At 34.6% G+C, this 21,789-nt stretch overlaps 2 protein-coding genes across 2 annotated transcripts; one reads left to right on the plus strand and one right to left on the minus strand.

Moving 5' to 3' along the window:
- On the minus strand, positions 1–4,980 carry LOC125213660 (glucomannan 4-beta-mannosyltransferase 2-like). The gene is made up of 9 exons (XM_048114320.1): positions 4,390–4,980; positions 4,175–4,273; positions 3,487–3,739; positions 1,920–2,030; positions 1,414–1,550; positions 1,211–1,324; positions 927–1,126; positions 650–850; positions 1–566 (listed from the first exon to the last, which is right to left on the minus strand). Exons 1-9 carry the CDS (start codon positions 4,717–4,719, stop codon positions 404–406), a joined length of 1,608 nt encoding a protein of 535 aa, XP_047970277.1. The 5' UTR covers positions 4,720–4,980; the 3' UTR covers positions 1–403.
- A 14,945-nt stretch (positions 4,981–19,925) lies between these two features.
- Positions 19,926–21,712, plus strand: LOC125209181 (proliferating cell nuclear antigen-like). The gene is made up of 5 exons (XM_048108791.1): positions 19,926–19,956; positions 20,592–20,948; positions 21,070–21,222; positions 21,294–21,391; positions 21,468–21,712. Exons 1-5 carry the CDS (start codon positions 19,926–19,928, stop codon positions 21,669–21,671), a joined length of 843 nt encoding a protein of 280 aa, XP_047964748.1. The 3' UTR covers positions 21,672–21,712.
- The last annotated feature ends 77 nt before the right edge of the window (positions 21,713–21,789 follow it).

A 21,789-nucleotide genomic window follows, 5' to 3' on the forward strand; every position in this document is an offset into this window, starting at 1 on the left:
TGAGAAGGGAATACATATAGTTCACTGCATGGATGCACCAAAAATCCCACCAAAAATTCATAAAAATTTCATCACAAAACTTTAACCAACTAACAAAATGAAATGCAATGTCACACAACTACAACAACCACTATATAAGCTAGAGAAAATATCAAAAGGGAAACAATATTATTCCTATCCTATAATATTTATGATACTTATGCTCCTTCATCAATTGTTTCTTCTTCAACTGTATAACATGCTCTCCTGCATTTCTTCTGTGCTTTCCTGCCAGTATTTGCTGACAGAAATCGCGGGCGAATACACCAAAACAGAGCAAGCAAGCAATCTTGTGTACATTTGTTTTTTGGTAAAGATACAGATACAGGAATGTGAGAGGCAGAGAGATGCTCATCATCATAAGTCAAGAGCTCGGAACAATGGTGCCAACGTATCCGAGCCCCGCGATTGTGAAGGTGATGACTTGAAGAAACAGGTATATGAAGTAGCAGTTCTTCCCATACATGAAGTCATAGCAGCCACAGATGAAGAGAAACACAGCAAATCCGAGCTCGTGCAGGTTGATCCTGAAATAAACCAACTGTTTTATCAACATTTCTGTTCTTGCATAGGTGTTTAATCATGCTTCGAATGTGACAAACATTCTTACCTATCTCCTAGCAACTTAGATAAGGATATTTTAGATGCTATTTTGCCTGCTTTGCTGTTCTTGAGTGTGTCTCCGAGTTTCTCAGTCACCACCCATTCATTCACCCTTGCAGCTTCCAATAGACCGATAAATGTGGCCTTTGAGCGATGGAACGACATCACATTCTCGAACAGTACCCAATAGAACAATAGATGAAATGACCTGAGTGAAAAAAAGGTTCTAGTGATTTTGCTCATCAGTAATTATTAGAATGGTTAACTTATGTTAGAATGTGTACCTTGGAGTTCCGACTGAGTTGAGGGCCGTGATGATGCAGGGAAGGTAGATGGATCCCCATTTAGGAACGTAGACTTCTGGGACGAGGATTGACAATGGAAGAACAACGCAGTAGAAGAAGAAAGTGAACAAGTGAGCTATGATCTTTCGAACGAAGAAGAAGCTGTAGATCACATAGAACTTCTTGTACAAAGTGACTTTCTGCATTCACAAACAAACAGTTTCTTGATATCAGTTAAAGGTTAGGAGAAGATGAAAAAAGAGACATTCTTGAACTAAACAAACCTTATTTGTTGCAATGTCCACCACCATTTTCCTGAACAAATTGGCAGGGCCACAAGACCACCTGTGCTGCTGGAACCTGAATGCTTTGAAAGTACTTGGGAGTTCACTCTTCACCTATTGTTATGCAATAAAAATTAGTTGATCGCGTTTGAAGATAAAGAAAACGATGAAAATGAAGGAAAATAAGGCTTTAGAAAATGTACTTGTAGATCTCCTAAGTAGAGAAATTTCCAGCCCTTGAGACCAGCCCTAACCGCAAGGTCCATGTCCTCCACTGTGGTCCTGTCCTTCCATCCCCCGGCCTCGTTTATGGCCGCGATCCTCCATATCCCTCCAGTTCCTGAGACATTACCGCACTATTAGCCCTCTTCATTTATTTCTATAAACGGCTGTGGTGGTCTACATAGTCACTACACTCATTTGCCACCCAAATCATCACTAGAAAGTGGGAAGTTTTTTAGCAAATGATGTCTCTTAGTAGCAAAGGAAGTGACCACATTTATGATGGCATCATTTGTTATCATTCATCACAATAAATATTCTCGTTAGGCTGCATAATCTTACACAGTTATATGCATAGTTCCTTTTTTAAACATCTAGACTACATGAGCAAGAATATATTAAAATAAAAGGGGCTTCTCATTAAAAAAATCCCAACTTAGACTAAAGGAACAATAGTATGATGCTTCAGTCACAATTAAAGCATTACCATTGAAGCCAAAGAATGCATGAGTGGCTGATCCAACTTCTTGCTCAACTTTAAAATGGTAATCCAATGACATTTCTTGCATCCTCGTCAGCAAGCATTCGTTTGAATTCACTGCCAAAAAAATAAAAAATGATTTAGTACAGTAAATTAGAAAAAACAAAAAAGTCAAAAGCCATTTCATTAATTAAATAGTCACACAAAAAATGAAAATGAAAATAAAAATAAAAATAGGAAACAATAGTGTACTTTAATTCTGACACCACGTGACACGACAGCTAATCGATGCCACGTCAGACGTTGACAACCTGGCTATGTCACTGATGGTTGATTCTAGTTTTTGCTTGTCTAATTTGTCGGTGTTGACAACTGGGGTCAAAAACAATACAATAGGCTAATTAAATCTAGCCAGTGCGGCTCCACCATTGGTGTCTGCGGCTCTGCACAGAGCATCACACCACGTGGGTGAGCGAATTCCCAACTATAGCCCTATTCACTTGTCGGTTTGGGGGGATAAAATGACCAAACTGCCCCGAAAATCTACCACTTAATTTGCATTGCCGAGTAGTAGAGCATGCAATTTAACGGGGATTATTCTGTCATTTTATTATTTCCAAGAAAGGATACTTTTATCTTACTGCTCCACTCCACACATCGAGAAAAGCGAATTTTGTTGAATAATTCCTACGCCTAAATTCACGTTTTATTTATTCTATTGAACAACATTAACACCACCAATAATAGTTCTACTTAATAATTCGTGTAATTATTCAAGATTTAAATAGAACAGTTATATGACTCAGTGTCAACACCATCCAATAAGTACATAGGAAAACGAGTTATTCTACTCAATAGCTCATGTTACTCTGTTTGACTAAAATTTAGAGTGTAACATTTTAATGCGTCGTGCTAACCATAACTAGAATATAAAAATAACTTACAATTAAGTAATTCTCACACTCCGCCATAAAAGCAGTGACTTGTATATTCTCTTTTGTCTATTTAATGGGGTATAAAAAGAAGGAGAATTGAAGAAGTAAATGTGTTGATTTTATATGTTTATATGTCTGAATTATTTATTAAAAATCAATCAGCAAAGAGAAACTAACGCCGTGAATTGTGGTAGTTAATAAAGAGGAAAGCAGGCTAAAAACGGCCCCACGGCGTGGGGAATCCCCCGTCAAATGGGCCCCACCGAAATAAGATAATTTGTGCACCCTATACTATATAAATAAATTGATGTTACTATTGAATTCACTAACACCACCGACACTTCACGTACACAACAACTTACCTAAAAAAATATTTAAATTAAATCAAAATTTTGTGACATTTTCATACTATAAATTGTGAGCATAAGTGGACACCTAAATTTGTTTCAATAGAGATTATATATTCTACTTCAATATTTTTTTTATATTCTAATAGCTTTATAGCAGTGATGATACGAATAAAAAATAACTTAATAAAGGCTTAAGTCATTTGTTGTTTCTAAATATATCAACCAATGATCATGAAACGCATGTCCAACAAAAACAATTAAGCACATAATCAAGGTAGCGCGGCTTACCGAATCGCCAACGGGCCTGGACGAGAGCAATCTTGGGGTTGTGGATGAGGAACGGCACAGATCGTCGGAGAAAATCAGGCTCGGGCCGGAAATCCGCATCGAAGATGACGACGTACTCACACGGTTTAACGTAATCGCGCTTGAGCCCTTCTTTAAGTGCTCCGGCCTTGTAGCCGCCCCTCGTCTCTCTAATTTGGTAGGTGATATTTATGCCCTTGTTTGCCCATCTTATGCACTCCCTCTCAACCATATCCTAAAAGAAATAAATTGCAGTTTTCATTTAAATTTTTTGGCTAATTATTATCTTTGGTAATACAAGGATAAAACAATTAATGAGGCAACATTCGCTAATTATGGTTTGCTGTCAGGGTTAGTTACAAAATGGTTGCACATCAATAAATGTGAAATCATGGCAAAAAAAATAAATAACTAAATAAAATTATTGTGTTTCTCTTTCAGCGGAAAATGAAAAGTACAAAAATGAAAAAGCTCCAATGGTGAGGAGAGCGTAATGATTGAATTTTATGAAGAAATCAAGTGAGAATTTGAGTAGAAGAAGAAGAAATCAATTGAATTCCAAAACTGATAACTACAAAGAAACGAATTCCTAAATCAGGAGTTACTCGTTTCATCCAACCAATTGAAATCGCTACTTAAGATTTCATCATCTCTCTCTCATCACACATACCTTCACGATTGGATCAGTAGAATCATCTAGAACCTGGATTACAAGCCGATCAGCAGGCCACGAGAGATTGCAAGCTGCGCCAATGGAGATCTTATAAACCTGCCGACAAAAAACACAAAACAGAGCAACAATTCGTGAGTTTCTCTTCTCACACATACCCGTGCGTGTGCGTGTGCGTGTGCGTGTGTGTGTGAAATGGAGAAGAGAAACATTACCTCTTTTTCATTGAACATGGGGATCTGAACAAGGACGATAGGGTAGCCGGCGTTGCCGCTCTCCAAATCGTCCTTCATCGGCTCATATCTGTAGCGCTTCTCCGGCTTCTTCCAGAAGAGGTGGACCAGGACGATGACGACGCCCATGTACAGCCGCTCGATGAACACCATTATCGACATCGCCAGGCAAATGTAGACGCAGACGGTGAGCAGCGGCACGATCAATGGCGCCTTGATTAGCTCCCACAGCAGACCGATTTGCCCCGCGATGTCCGGCGTGTAGCCCTGGAACTGCTCCGGTATGAAATTTTTCCCCGATATTTCCGCCATTGTTGCTCACTTTTCCCCCTCTTTTTCAGATGAGAAATTGAAAAATAAAACAGGGGAAATTGCTCTGCTCAGCTTCTCTCTCTCACTCTGGATTACTGAAACTCAATAGATCTGTTATGACTCCATGAAATTGACGAGTTTCAGATCCAATTTTTTGCAATGCTTCAGCGTTTCTTCACAACAGAAGAGAGACGTCAAAGCATTGCGGCATTGTGAGGAGAGAGAAGGAGGAGAGAGAGAGAGCAATGGTGGTGAGGGAGAGAGTGAGGAGTGAGGGGATTTATAGTCGTTATTTGGTTTGATTAACGACTTCTGCTACTAATATCTCTACTTTCTTTTTTTCCTAATTATTTAAACAAAATCATGGAGATGGTGGGACACTATTTCTTTTATTTAATAATTTAAGGAAATTACTGAAAAGATGAGTGACTGATTTAGTGGTAAATAATAATACTACTGGGTATTATGTGTTTTACTATAAGTGATGTGGACTTTATAGTTTAGGGATGTTATGCCATGCCAAAATATGGAGTGATCCAAGAAGGTGGCATTTCTATGATTGTAGATTGATGAATTGGAATAACATGCAAGTTTGATTGGGTGCTTTTTGGCATGTTTCATTTTGTTGCTATGAATCAGTAATTACTGCATTTTTAGCTAATGGCGGATCCACGTATGGTCGGTGGAGTCGACTGATCTCATCGCCGTCCCATAAGGATTGGAAAATTCTATTAAATCCTGGTAGACTTGGTGCGGTCAACTAGATAGCTCCATTAAATCTAGACGGGGTCAATGGAGTCGGCCGATCCGTAAAGACTAAAAAACTTCATTAAATTTGATTTTTTGAGTTGTTACTGACCCCACAATTCCAAAAGGTCTGCATTTTGCCTTAAATTTATGGTGCCAACGACAATCTTGTTAGCTGTGTTCGATTCTATAGAATTGATTCTATAGAATTTATTTTCTAGGCTCGCTATTGTTTTTAAGTATATGATTATATTGAGCAATGTTGTATGTTAGAGGAGCAAATGAAAAGGAAAATATAGATGTTATTGTTTAAAGTAAATGTGAATGGTTTGGGTGATGTGTATATGGTGAAGTATAGGTGAAGAAAAGTGGCATATTTTGCAAGATTCATGTGAGAAAAGTGTAGCTAGTTCATGTGTGAGATAGAGATGATTTGTTAGTGTGATTATTTCAGTATATTATAATATACTAGAATATAATATACTTTTTGTCTTATAAGTCGGAGCACTATCATACGTTACACAAATAAAGTTGCATTGTGATTATATAAATAAATCGATTTATTTTATATGGGGGACACAATATGATAAAAATCAACTCACATGTTAGTTATAGAGTAGGAGTAGTTGTAATTTTCTTACTTTTAGCTTGGATATTTTGAAATTTTTGCTTGATTATTTTTTTGGAATATTTTAGTCTTATTTTAGTTAATAAAAGTTTTTGTAACATATTTTTTTTAGTTATGTACACTTTTTTTCCTCTTCAAAAAAAATTAAATTACATATATTTCTTGAATTTCCATCTTTTTGACGGAAAATGCATTTAAAGATGAACAAATCGAATAAGAACGTTGTTGTAAAACTTGAAAGGTGAATTAAATTTTAATAATTACATATTCCTTTTCGAAAATGGTGGGAAATTATTTGGCACATTGATTTACGCAATTAAGTTCGCGGTACCAATGGAAACGGCGCCTTACATTTGCCAATAAAGGTTTGAATTATAGCATAATAACATCTCACCTCCCTAGTTTATTTTCGAATTGCAAACGGCACCCAATATGAGGGGCTGAATTGTAAATGTGATAAAACTGCACTTTAATGGCATTTAAATAATTTAATGTATATTTCTACGTTTGAAAGAATTTTTATGTTAATTACTACTCAGTCATTCAATAAAAAGATGGTCACGCTTTTTTGAGGTTTATCTGAAATTTGTCAACTTTCTATTTATGAAAACAAGTAAATCAATTTAATTACTACTCCCTCATTCAATGAAAAGATTATACGCTTATTTTAGGTTTATCTCAAACACGTCAACTTTCTATTTATGAAAATAAGTCAATCAACATTAATATAGTTAACCATTTTTTTTATCTCTATAATTATCTTATTTTATCTCTATAATTATAAATTCAGATAGTACTATTTTTTATCTTTCTGCTTAACACACTTACATTATTACCTTCAGAAATCTCATGTTATTGATCAAATTTAACATTATAAAGAGAATATATAAGATATTATAATAATGGTACAATAATAAAACAAGGGCACTTAATATTCATTTATTTTCCATTGACTACACCTTTTGGCTTAATCTTAACCCTTAACCACCCATCACCCTCCATCGAAGAATCTTACGGAATGTGGATTCAGGAATGTAAACAGCAATCGTCGCTAAGAATAGATGGCTAACGATGAACGGAAGTTAATCTCAACCTTTAAGAATTGGTGCAGTGTAGGGTAAAGGCAACTCTAATACTGAATTAATGAAATTTTTCGGCCCTCATAAAATAACAATAGGATCAACTAACCCCCTCCCAATTTCACCCGAATCCGCCTTCCCGTTCAAAAGTGCAATGACGACTTTCCATATCTATTCCTATAAAATGGTAGTTTATGGAAATATATCTAAATGATGAATAATCACTTTCTTTTCAAATCTAGGCAAAGCATATAGTAGTACTAGTAACTAATAATGGGTCGATCGCATAATTGTACGTGTTAGCTTTGTAAAATCATTCCTGCTCTAATATGTAACATAATGAACATTTGCCTAACAGACCTTTGCTACTTTTCAAGTCACCAACAATAACCTTTTAACAATTCTTGAAAGAAGAAAAAAAGTTAGTAACTAATTTGGTTGTTGTGGTCAAATACACAAGTTGCAATTCCATTAAATACCAACATGATAGTATGTGGCACGAATACATGCGCTATCATGAAAATAATTCATTTCAATATTTAAATCAATATTTTCATATGTGAATAGTTCATGTTGCACTATTATACCACATATATCTAGTAGTTAATTTTTAATTGGTGTTGATAAATTTTAACTTTTTAACTAAAAAAAGATGATAAATTTTAGTAATTTTTTTGTTGTCTCTGTTATATTACTATAAAGTAAAAATGAGAATAAATCAATTTGACTATAACAATGGCTATCTGCAATAGCAAACAAAAAAAAATGACTGATTTGATTATTCTTATGTTGAATTAAGGAACAATTAGCCACTCGACTCTTTTTCTAAATCTAGGTTAGATTAGGTATCAAAAACAGTATTAGGGTCGCTTTCTTATTTCATTAGAAAATTATACGTAGGCCCTCTACCTATTTGAATTTTTGACTCCCTCCATTATCAAGTTTCACTTTTGCAATTTTAGTTTGTCTACACATAAATATTCCCAAAAATTACAATTTGGATTAGCCACTAATCTAATTTCTTACCTCACCATACACTTAACCATTTTAATTAAAATATATTCATGTTGCATTTCATAATTTCATTATGTCTTTTTTAAGAAATTTAATAAAGTTTTTTAAATTTTGACCAATTTAGTCAGAAATGGACTGAAAGCAGCGCATGAAATTGCGAGATTTGTTGCCCAAAACCCAAAACCTCAACAAATGTCTTTTTTGTCGGTCGTATTCGTCTCCTTAATTCACTCCACCTATTTGTATTAATTATTTAATCTTTTTAATCCACTCCTAATTTGATTCGATTTTAATCGTTCCATCTTATTTTTGCTATATTAGTAAATAAATATGGAGTGATAATAATTAATTATTTTGTGTTAGGGGGGCTTAGCACAAGAAACGTAATTTGTCGATTTAAAAAATGAAGACGTGAATCAAAATTATGCTCTTTGACATAAATAAAAAAGGTAGTTACAACTAAATTGTCTTAGAAGACTCTCAATAATTTAAGCTTAAGTACATATGGTGGAACGACTTATTGATGTATCTTATAAGATTGAAATTTAATTCAAATTTGCCTCTAACATATTAGGTGACCGTTTATTTTCTAGTAATAGTATCTAAAGGTTTTATTAATCTCAGTACCCTTCCTAATTATAGAGTATGTTGTTATTTCCCAAGTCAACATTGTTGCCTTTTTTTTTCCTCCAAAGAGTGTTAGAGCATCTCCAATGGTCGGCTAGCGACCGGCTAGCCGATTCGTCGCGCTGGCCGATCGGCTAGCCGAACCATTGGAGGCGGCCAGCGCGAACCGGCGAGCGGACCGGCGTGGGCTGGCCGATCGCTCGGCTGCTGCCGATGCGCTGGCCGATCGGCTAGCCGCCATTGTGGCGGCCCGATCGGCCAGCGCCGAATTTTGATATATATATATTTTTTTAAACCTATATAAACGCGATTTTCGTTTCATTTTCATTTGCACCACTTGTTTTAACGAGTTTTCTCTCTCTCTAACTTTCTCACACAAGAGCATCATCGAGCGATGAGTAACGCGTGTGGTAGCGGTGGTGGGGATGCCGAGGAGTACGAACGGAGGATGAACGAGGCTATGAATGCCTACATGAACCGCGAGATGGAGCGGTACATGCGTATGGTGGAACAGCAGGCGATACCTCGCCCTCCACGGGTTATCCACCGCCGAGCGCTGATTGATCGGGATCACGCCGCTGCACATCAGCGGCTGTACGACGACTACTTTTTAGAGAACCCGCGGTTTCCCGCCAACTTGTTCCGGCGGCGTTTTAGAATGCGCAGGGAGTTGTTTATGCGCATCGTTGGCGCATTAGAGCGTCGATATCCGTGTTTCCGCTTTAGGCACGATGCGGCCGGGCAGACCCGGCCACACCCCTATTCAAAAGTTCACGGCGGCAATCAGGCAGTTGACCTACGGAGAGTCGGTGAGTACCTCCACATCGGTGAGTCGACGGCCCTGGAATGTCTCGAAGGATTTCCTTGTGGGGGCGTGATAAGCGTTTTTCGGTGAGCAAAAGTACCTTCAAGCCCTACTCCCTAGGATTGTCAATTTGATGCGAGATGCACGGGGAGAAGCATGGGTTCCCGAGGATGTTAGGCAGCATCATAGACTGTATACATTGAGAGTGGAAGAACTGTCCAACTGGCTGGAAGGGGGCCTACACGACCGGCTACAAGTCAAAGAATCCCACGATAATCCTCGAGGCCGTAGCTGATTACCGGTTGTGGATCTGGCATGCGTATTTTGGGGTAGCTACTTTGGAGTCATTGGGTCGAACAACGACCTCAACGTCTTGAACTCGTCTCCCCTCTTCAACGAAGTGTCGAACAACGGCCTCAGCGTCCCGAACTCGTCTCCCCTCTTCAACGAGAAGTGTCGGGGGCGTCGGTCCATCCGTCTCATTTGTGGCCAACGGCAACCAACATGATATGGGCTACTACTGGGCGGATGGGATATACCTCGGTGGCCGGTCTTTGTGAAGACGATCAGGCAAACAAGTGATGAAAAGAAGGCCTGCTTTGCGGAACGACAGGCAGTCGACGCGCAAGGACGTGGAGCGCGCATTTGGTGTGCTCCGGTCTCGATGGGCGGCAATTAAGGGTCCAACGCGTTTGTGGGATGTCGGATGCGTTTCCCAGATAATGTACGCCTGCATTATCCTGCACAACATGATCGTCGAAGACGAAGGCGTACAAGCCGACTAGTTGGGCCAATGATAATGAAGCCGGTCCAAGCCACGCAGCGGCCACCCCTAGTGTACGACGTGGGGTACCTCTCGATGAAGCCGGCCGCCTCGGAATTTGCCAACATGCGCCAAGTGGATGCTCATATTCAACTCCAAAAGGATATAATTGAAGAGTTGTGGGCACGGAGGATTGCACGACGATAGTTTTTTTTCTTTATTATGTACCTTTTTAAATGTAATTTTTTTTATATATGTACCTTTTTTAAATGCAATTAATGAATTTTCCCATATATGTCTCGTAAATTTAATTTCGTAATTTAATCGTAATTTTAATTCCGTAAATGTAGTATTTTTTGAATTATTTTTATTGCGGCTGGCCTATGGGTGGCTTAAATCTGATATTGGCGGGTGGATTTTTAGTGCTGCTGACGTGGCAGGGGGAAAATCTGCTGGCCGATTTCTAGCCGAAGTACCATTGGAGATGCTCTTAAAGACCAAATATGAGAAATGGTCCTAAGAGACTACTCTATCAAACGATAGAACCTATTTTTTTTATAGACTCCATGCTAATCGACTTGTATAATCTATATAAAACACCAGCGTCAGTAAAGATTGACTTTCCATAAGGGCCTTGGTCACTAGCTACTAGCTTTTTTAAGGATTGATATCACCTTATTATAAGAAATAAAATATATATGTGAAAACAATTTATTAGCAAAGATCCGCTATAGAATAAAAGGTAAATGGAAATAGACATCTCAGCTAATCACTATATTATTCAATCACGTTCATTTTCATCCTAACATCAATTTAATTATAATAAGATAGTATACATGTAACAAGTTTTACATTTTTTTATCAAGAAGGTGTATGTTAATGTAGTATATAGTAGTAATAAAGTATAAACTCTAAATATGGTATGACTTGGAAAACATTCTAATAAAATGATAAGTGGGGAAGACCCACCCAACCATTTTTATATTTTTTTATTTTGTATAAAATCGTCAAATACGTATTGAATTCGGGATATGTATGGATTCGTTTTAATTACTAAATAATTCAATTTAAATGCAAGATTCCAAATTAGGCTATAGAGATTTTTTTTCAAATTTAAATAATAATGAGATTTGGAAAATTATGAGATGTTATGGGACCGTCGGTGGCTTTCTAACGTTAATATACAATGTGCCAAATCAAAACTGGTTGGTTCAATAATCCATTGATTTCTTATTTGATTTCATGGCCCATTGATATTTTGAGGAATGCCTAATGTAATTTGGCAATATTTAATTATTGTGTAATACCTTCTTTAAATACAGGGTGGACGTTACAAATTTTACATTAAAAATTTTTAAAATAGAAAAGAAATATTGAAAAAGTGAATTGTGTGTATTGCTAGTGAAGATTCAAACTTATCTCATTAGAAATATGACAGTCTATAAGAATAAAAACAAAATCAAGATTAGAATAAAAATTATTTACAAACTTATCTCATTAGAAATATGACAAAGTTTATAAGAATAAAAACAAAATCAAGATTAGAATTAAAATTATTTACAGATAAGAAGTAAAACATTTTTGTCTTTATATAATGATAAAGTATTAATTATAACATGGCTACCAATAGGGCAGGTAGTTCGGTCATCGGTTAGTCGGTTAACCGATAACCGAACCGTTTATCACATTTCTCGGTTAACCGATAACCGAAAAATTCGGTTATCGGTTCGGTTCGGTTCGGTTCCAAAAGAAAGGTGTCTTTCGGTTATCGGTTCGGTTCGGTTCCAATCGGTTAGAACCGATTGGAACCGATTAGAACCGAATTACACATTTAATATTTATTTTTATTAAGTATATTCTAAATAGGTTGTTTTTATTTTTTAAATTTCTAATACAAAGCACCTACATAATTTTTTCTACAAATTTAAATACCAAAAACTCAATGCAGCGCAAATGGTGGTGGCTAGGATGAGAATTTTTCGTATGCAGATTGATACCTATGAACTGCATATATATATTTTTTTAATAATTCGGTTCCGGTTCGGTTAACCGGAACCGAACCGACCCTATTCGGTTAGGAACCGAACCGAACCGAGGCCAATTCGGTTTCGGTTTCGGTGCTTCAATCTCGGTTACTTTTGTGCTCGGTTAACCGGGTTGTCGGTTCGGTTCTAACCGAACCGACCGAATTACCTGCCCTAGCTACCAAACAGAGCAAAGTATTCCAGTCAAACACCAATGTCCATCGTCGCCAACGGGAAATGATGCCCTCAACGTACCCATTTTGATGTGTTACAAAATATTGAACCGAAAAGATGATAATAACAAAATAGCAGTCAATATAGAAGCAATTTAAAATAAAAATAACAATAAAAATTTATGAAAATCAATTTACCAATTAAGTGGTAGGATTTTATTGCTTGAAAAATAGGAATTCATATTGTTACTTATAACCGTGCGAACATTGCAAATTCGGATTAGCATTGCATTAATTTTCAATTGTTAAACTAGCAAAAATAAAGGTATAGTTAAGGATCTATTTATAGAGTCCCATTATTCATAAATCCACTCTTAAAGACCGAACCACCAAACCCTACTAAATTAGGGCTTTTAGATCTAGTTTTTTATGGATAAGATACAGAAATTTATAAATTATTTTCGCCTTCATCACGAGCCTATTTTAATTCATCCGAAGGTAAATAAGTCATACTAACATGTAACGAAGATTTAACTTCGTTCCAGAATATATTACTTCATTCTAGTAGGTTTTTACTTTATTCCAGTAGGTTTTTACTTCATTCCAGTACGTAAATGTGGTTTCGCCGTCGCGTGCCGTTCTTTTTCTCTACAATATCTATCACCACCGCCATGGCACTAATATTGGTTTAATAAACACATGGAATAATGTAATAAATTATTGGAGTGAAGTATGTGTAGAAGCATTTGAAGTCCTACTGGAATGAAGTAAAAATCTTATCCAATGAAGTAATAACGTTCACTGAATGAAGTAATAAACTCACTTGAATAAATTGCATTTTTAAATGTTAATCAAGCAAAAACCCACGTCAATGAATTTGAATGAAACATATGTTGAATCATTTCAAAACCTACTAGAAGCAAGTAAAAACATGTTGTAGTTTCAAGGTATTAGGTATAGAATGAAGTAATAAATCTATACAATGAAGTAAAATGGGCTAGTAATGAAGCAGACTAAATTTTCACAGCAAGACATCTCATCAAAAAACTAGATCTAATGGCCCAGATTTGGTCTCTAGTTCGGTCTTTAAAATTGGTTCGACATTGATCACAACTCCCTATTTTTTTATATATATATATATACATAGGGGATATATATATATATATATATATATATATATTAATATTATTCCATAAAATATCACCCTCTACTGATGTTATACTCTCATAATGTTTATTTAATTTAGAATTGACATATCAACTTCTATGGTACTAGAAAAATTTAAATAACAAAATCACAGTGTCACACTGATATTTGGTAGCTTCTTTTACGTAAAACTATTGCAAACCGTAAAAAAAAAAAATTAAGTAAATACTACTAGTAATAGATCCAAAAAGAATTTGTCTCGAAAGCAATAATAGTTGAAAACATGCTCATAATAAAATACTCTAGTAGTAATAAAAAAAAAAGAAGCAAGCATATATTTATGATTTTGAGGCAAATCACTCATGCATTGATTAACTATTCATGATTTTGAATTACTTATACTAAATGTAAGAAAATATTATTAACTATTCATGATTAAGCCATAATTATTTTGAAGTACATAAGCTTGGGTTAAGCATTGATTTAGGGCACGCCAACAATATGCAGCCGACAAGTCGACAACTTTATTTTCAGGTCCCTACTTCCTAGTCAAAATTTCATATTAGGTCCCTTGCTTTTCCCTAAATTAATAAACCAGGACAATATTTTTTTTAATTTATCATCGTGAAACTTATTTATTGATAACACGATTTCCTCAATCAAGAGCTAGTATATAAATACGTGGATTTCGTAAAAACGAGCAAAAATTATAGGTGTATCAATATAATTATGCATTCATATTGTTGACTAGCCATGGGTTAAATTCATTTTTCAATCTTTTTACATTATTATTATTTTCTGCTTACTCTAGTGAGTTATGATACAATGACTAAAATGAAAGAGTATAATATTCATAAATAAAAATCACTAAGTCGCTTAGGTCAAAGATTTAGAATTCAAGTCCATAGTAACGCGATCTTCAAATTTATATTCATTTATCTATTAATTTGACCAATGCGTAATTTGACAAAAGGCATTCTTAAATCATGTGAATTTATGGTTGATTCATGCGTAATTTGTGTATATTATCATTTAAAATTAACCCAACAAAATATTAATCATGTAGTTATAGCACCAGTGGTGCAATCTATGCTACTAATCAAAACATACTAAAATGAAAAAACCATACATTAAGCTTAAGCACATTTGATTTCATCCTTCTAATTCTATGTAAGCAACGTATAAAAAAATATTGCTATAGTGTAAAGTGTAATACAATTAAAATACAACACCAAACTAGAGAGTTATTCCTATGTCACCCATCATTTGTTAGCATTTTCTATAAAATTCGTAAACATTTGTTTCACCAGAAACGCTATTGTTGCAATGTCGGTCTGCAGTTTTTTAAGACGAAGAAGCTGTCCAACGATATCGATTTTGTTTTTTATAAATAAGCAAATTGTGAAAATACAGTTAACCGTCGTTACAAAAAAAAAGCTTCTTCCCCATATCGTTTACTTCAAACTGCAATCCATTTTCACCTAACGAATTTGCCCCTTAAAATTATGTTTAGAGTCCGCAACTATGATCGACACAGACTAAGAGTCTCTAGTGTTTACCGAAGATGCTCACAAATGACTAGCAACATATAAATACTCATAGATGGACAAGAAGTAAATAAGAAGGATTGCATTGGCATGATATATGGAATATTCTATATATGCCATGGATCAAGGGAAAGGTCACACTTACTGAAGCCATGGTCCCATTGTTATTACTATATTTCAGTGCAGAAATTAATGAGACAACATAAAATAAGACGTGGAGCAGTCGATGAAGAAAGACACCCCTCGTTAAACGGGTTAATTAATTCAACTATTTTATTACATATAAGTAAAGTAATCATGTAGTACCATTATTTATAGAGTCGAAACCAGTTAAAATGGTTTGGAATTAAAGCGTATCAAAAATTTCAACATTTAGGAGTTTTTTAATTAAAGTATTTTAATAGTGATTATAAATATTTTAATTATAGTGGAGACTTTCATCTACGTTTATTACCGAAAAATGCGGGAGATCTACCTATGAGATAAAGTTATATATTTGCGCCACGTTGACATTAGAGAGTTTTCAATTTTTATTTTTGTTTTAATGTAGTGGTTATTAAGGTTGGAAAAAAAGGAATTAAAATTCGTCATGTTTTATTATATTACAAGATCGGATCACCTAAATTTCGTATTTCAGTCAGTCACCTAACAAATTTGAATTCATTCTTACTGAGCCAATTTCTACTAGTACTAATTATATTTTGATTTTATACTTGTAAAAATCACTTATATTTGACTAGATAGCATCTCATGTATAGTCCAATTCCTATGCCTTAATAAGAACGCTCATTGTTTATTTTGAGTTTAATAATTGTAACCTTTTCAAATGTTTAACATTGCGGTGAGATCATTTTTCTTTAGTGTACGAGGATTGACAGATCACGTTAAGATATGTGTTGCTTTTTGCTTATATTTCACTGTTGTTTTATCATGTGTTTTATGTTTGTTGTTTTAACTTTGATTTTGTTTAGAGTTGTTGTGAGATTATTCTATTGTTGTAGGTGAACAAATGGTTTTGTTGGATTATGTGGATGTGTGTGTTTATATGTTTGGATAAAAGTGTTCGCTCTACAATTTTTGGCTTAAATGTTTTTACATATAAAAAAATTGAACTTTGACTTTAAAGTCTCTAAATTTTGTACTGCTATTTAAGATTTTTTTTCATTAGCAAAATTAAACCTTACACAAAATCAAACCGCAAAAACTTGTAATTGTTTTTTAATCCTAAACTTGTAGTACTACTTAGAAAGTACATGCCACTAATGCACCTAAATAAAGCAATAAATGCATAATAGAAACAAATTTATATAGGTGTAAAAGTGGTGTATTATTTATACATACAAAATATATATACTTATATTACTTGATGGACATAATTGGCTAGTTAGAACTTAGATTTGTGATTGGATCAAATGTGTGTTTTATAGTGTGGAGTGACACCAATATACTTGGAGTGCCATCTAGCATGCATGTTAATATGCAGGTTCAGCACATGGCTTATCATAATTAACTGACAAAAAAATTCCAACTTATCATATTATTTGATTATTGCCAGCCCCTATTTTTAATCATTTTATTTCATTTATGCAATATATATGTGTGTGTATATATTATAATTGATCTTGAATTATTTGTGAATGGTATCCATTCGAGAACTATACTATTTTATTATACATTTCATGTAACAACCATAAATTTATTATTCGTGTTTATTTTTACCCTTCTTTAAAGAGAATCGAATAGTAGAGGGGTTAGGTAAGGAGCTTATTCCGCATTCAAAATGTGATATCATAACCTTATTAAGCCTTAATTAATTTCTTAATGCATGTTCTTGTGTTATTGTAGAAAGAGGTTGACCTACAATTACTTCCTAAGACGTCGTTGGTGGTGACTTGGTGGCTGGGTACGTGGATTAGGGCCTTAAGGGATGGTGCCCGAATTTTGTCGGAATGATTATATGACAAGTTGGGCGAAGTCAGAGTATGAGCGGGAACAACGAACTCACAAAGAAATAGAATATCGTTATAGTCTTGCTTATGATATGTTTACTTGGTTCCTCGTGTGTTTTACTTCCATTGGTTGCGGTTGGTTTCTGTCTTTTGATTTTGTTACATTTCTGGGTATTGTTTATGTGTTTTATGTCTCTTGAATTGTTTATTGTCGTGGGCTTTTGGTTTGCTTTAGTTGGGCGGGTGTAGCTATTTGTTTTTACTCTGTCCTTGTTGTCGTCTTTAATTAAGATAGTTGACTCGTCTAAACAATTAGTTGTTTTATGCTTTTTTTCTTATATACTTACATCGCCAACTTTAACGTCTCAATGGTTATTTTGTAGTATAAAATATATTCATTAGTCTTTTTTATAATGGGTAGGGATATATTTGGATTGGAGTATTCGTGGAAAATGAAAACGATGATGAAAACATACAAAATCAACGAAACAAGCACATACAAATTAATGAACAAGAAATGAATAAATAAATGTAATGCATTCATACAATAATTCTCACACAAATTAATATTGAACAAGAAATGAACAAATAAATGTAATGCATTCATACAATAATTCTCACACGATCCTCAAAATTATAAAAAATCTCTAACTTTGATTTATTTTAATATAACACAATATTAAATGCATATATACGTGACTACATTGTTTATAAACAAATTAAAATAGGAGATATAAAGGTCCTATAACTATATGACACTGTCACCAAACACTTATATACTAGTAGTACAAAATGAATCATAAAAATATTTTTGGCATGTGGCACCAAATTTATACGACTAGCCCACAGAGAGTAGCATCTCAAGTTGGGGTCAATTATTTAATTTCTTGTTCCACAAAATAATACTATAATATGCTTTTTGCAGATACGTTGCTTGTAATATGAGCTATAGAATTTTACTTTTAACACTGTCGGCAATCATATAATATAAATATTGGTGTATTTATTTAGGGCCCATTTACAGAGAATTTTGTCAGATTCATAGTGTAACTACTTTTAATTTCACATAGTAACAATGCACCAAATATTATTCAATACATGGATATTGGATGGTACAATAACCTTCCAATACCAATCATTGTACATTATAATTGTACTTCATAAAATTAAATAACCTTAAAAATACTCCTTATTTCAGTTGTACATTTCTTAATATGTTTTGTTGCCTTATGTGGGTTTTGTTTTAATTAATTATACAATTTATACAAAATACTAGTACTATTATTGTATAAATTATAATTACTATATATACTAGAGTTGTTTTGGTATGTGACAGTGCCAACCCATTTTGAGATCTTCCATAGCTGTTAGCTTGGTTATTGTTACAACATTATTTGTTTATTACTTGTTGCAATTTTATTTGGTTTGGTGACAGTGGAAAATGTTGATCCAATTGTTTTACTTGTTCACCTATGTATGTTTTTCATTTTTAATTCTTCTTGGTAAATGTGGGAGCTTGATTGATTTTACGATTTTTATGGCTTAGATTTTTGTAGACATCAAAATAATTTATAATCTTATCTTAATGGAATGGTTAAACTCGCAAAATTTAATAATTAAGTTTGTTTTTTTACCCTAAGATAATTTCCTTGATCTTTATTTCTCAAATTTCATTATTTAATTGGAGGAAACTCAACATCAAAAATACAAATAAACCAATAATCGCTAAATTGCTAGAAAAATCAGGAACTTTGATTTGTCCGTGACTATGAAAATCAGCCATAAAATGAATTTTAATAGTTTTTCTCAAAGGTCCCCAAGAGGTCTAAATTGGGTTAAATTGTAGCAAGTACTATCTTATGTGACATCCAAAAAGTTCAACGAGGACAAAATCACGGTGAATTTTACCATTTTCTTCATAACACTTAACAAATGTCACCAATTTGAAATATGTGTGCGCGCACCAATCAACAACATATCACAAACACAAAATCATACCCTCTCCATCTCACTATACTAGATGCATTTCTTTTTTTAGCACTCATTTTGAAAAAATTATAGTAGTAGTAATAAATAGTTGAAGTGGTGACAGAGTAAAGTAAGAGAGATAATAATATAGAAAAAACTTCTTTACATTATTATCTCTCTCATTTCACTCTTTCTTCACTATAACTATTTATGAGTATCATTTTTTCAAAATAAGTCCTCAAACGAAATGCATCTACTATAGCAGAGTGGAAGGAGTAACATCTTGTCATAGAAACTTTGAGAAAATTGTTATGATTCATTATTTTTACAACTAATTTTCAAAGATGCAAAATGGACCAAAATCTGAACAAAACTTATAGTAGTACTACTTTTTATAGCAATTTGGCCTGATATCAACAATGTTTGGCGAATTTTGCCCATTAATTGGATATTGACACAGGTTTTTGTATTATTGGAACATCGCAAACTCGAATAAATCTTCTGCTTTGAAATGCTATATAAGATCAAGAATTCAAAATAACACCAAATGAATACTAAAACAACAGGAATCTTCAATATCCAATAACCAAAATTACAAAATAATGGTGAACAAATATGGTGTTGTAGCTAGTTTTATTCTCAAGAATCAATGTTGGCATAATAAGAATCACAAATTTGTGGCAAAACTGAAACAGAATAATTCAGCTCAAATCTTGCTAGTAATGTGTCAGCAAGCATGTGGCTGCTTTGCGCATTGAAGGAGACAGGCAAGTGTGTATGGAGCATCAGTTGCACTTGTGTAAAATGGCCTCATTTGACGACAACTCCAAATTCTTGCTATCTATTTTACGAGAGTGTGGATTAGCACATAAAACTATTGTTTTGACCTTTTTAAAGAGTGAAAACAACGATTGCTTTATAGTTTGCTTGATGCAATGCAATCTAGCTTGTCACAAGCAGGAGAAATTTTGATTGGATTAAAATGTTATTTTAATAAAGCTGACTCGAGCAGAGTCTTTCAAGAAGGGGAATATAATGCAGTTCTAGAATATATGACTTGAAGGTTAAGCAAGTTATTATTCATGTTTTATTTACTTCCTAGTTAATAGAATTAGTAGATGGAATGAGAAATTATTTTTTCCTCTTAACAAATTAATTTTCATTTTTTGATTATTTCCTTTTAATTATTTCATATTAGTTATTTTTCTTTTAGTTTTATTTTCCGATTTCTCTTTTGCTTTGTAAAAACCCTCATTGTTAAACTTAAACGAATAATATTATTTTTAATTTTTATATAAAAATGTAGATATTGTATAATCTTGAAAATATCTCACGGTTCTACTATAAAAATAAGTTAAATTATTTGCATGCATACCGTCGCCGCCTCCTCTGTGAAAATCAGCAAACGCCTTGGCCGATCCTCTCCTTGTCGTCGACGAGTGGTGCAGAAGACGGTTGGTGCAGGGGAGTGTGTTGAAGAAGGTTCTGGAATCGATCAAGGAGCTAGTAACCGATGCCAACTTCCACTGCTCCCCCACCGGTTTGTCGCTGCAGGCTTTCGATTCCAGCCACGTGGCGCTGGTGGCGCTGCTGCTCCGTTCCGAGGGATTCGACCACTACCACTGCGACCGAAACATCTCCATGGGGATGAACCTCGACAACGTGGCTAAAATGCTCAAGTACACTGGAAACGACGATATCATCACTTTGAAGGCCAACAACGCCAGCGACACTGTCACTTTCGTGTTCGAAACCCCCAGTACTTTTCGTTTTCTTCATCATAATGATTTAATGAATGATTTAGATTTGCATAGTTTTGTTGGTAATTTGGTAATGGAAGTATGGTTATTATAATAAAATTGTGATGTGTTGTTTTACAGCACGAGATAAGACCTCAAAATTTGGGATGAAGCTGATGGACATTGAGAGTGAGCATGTAGAAATGCAGGAAGCTGAGTACCATGCTATTGTTCGCATGCCATCTGTTGAGTTGTCAAGGATTTGCAAACATCTTAGTAGCTTTGGTGACACAGGTGAAGAATTTGAACATATTTGGTTGGTGTGTTAAGATATGGTGACTCACCCCTACCTCTGTTTCTTGCAGTTGGCATCTCTGTTACAGAGGAAGGTGTGGAGTTCTCATCCAGAGGAGATATTGGAACTGCACAAACTGTGTTTTGGCAGAACACCACTGTTGACAAGGTGAAGCTTAATTCTTCTCATCTTTAGTCTTAAATGGATGATGACTGATATGCTCTTGTTTTGTTATGTTGCGCAGCCAGATTATGCCACTGTGATTGAGATGAATGAGCCAGTGTCTCTCACATTTGCTCTTAGGTATCTCAACTCCTTCACTAAGGCCACCCCATTGTCTACCACTGTCACTTTAAGTTTGTCCTCGCAGCTTCTGGGGGTCGACTATAAGATTGCAGAGATGGGCTACATACGATTCTACTTGCCTCCCAAGAATGAGGAAGATTGAGGAGTATGATCCGATCCTTTATACTTGACTCATTTTTTCATTTTTAGAAGCTTCCTCATAGTTGAGTCATTTCCATATATAGTAGCAGTCTGGATCAAATTTTTCAAGGCCAATTTTT

Source organism: Salvia hispanica, chromosome 3, assembly GCF_023119035.1.
Source record: "Salvia hispanica cultivar TCC Black 2014 chromosome 3, UniMelb_Shisp_WGS_1.0, whole genome shotgun sequence".
In the NCBI taxonomy this organism is placed as follows: domain Eukaryota; kingdom Viridiplantae; phylum Streptophyta; class Magnoliopsida; order Lamiales; family Lamiaceae; genus Salvia; species Salvia hispanica.

Coding starts and splice junctions, on each gene's coding strand:
- LOC125209181 (XM_048108791.1), top strand. CDS start 19,926: ATGTGGCTGCTTTGCGCATTGAAGGAGACAG. Junction 20,949..21,069: donor TTTCGTGTTCGAAACCCCCA/GTACTTTTCGTT, acceptor GTTGTTTTACAG/CACGAGATAAGACCTCAAAA. Junction 21,392..21,467: donor AGAACACCACTGTTGACAAG/GTGAAGCTTAAT, acceptor TATGTTGCGCAG/CCAGATTATGCCACTGTGAT.
- LOC125213660 (XM_048114320.1), bottom strand. CDS start 4,719: ATGGCGGAAATATCGGGGAAAAATTTCATACCGGAGCAGTTCCAGGGC. Junction 4,274..4,389: donor CCATGTTCAATGAAAAAGAG/GTAATGTTTCTC, acceptor TTTTGTCGGCAG/GTTTATAAGATCTCCATTGG. Junction 567..649: donor TCTAAGTTGCTAGGAGATAG/GTAAGAATGTTT, acceptor GGTTTATTTCAG/GATCAACCTGCACGAGCTCG.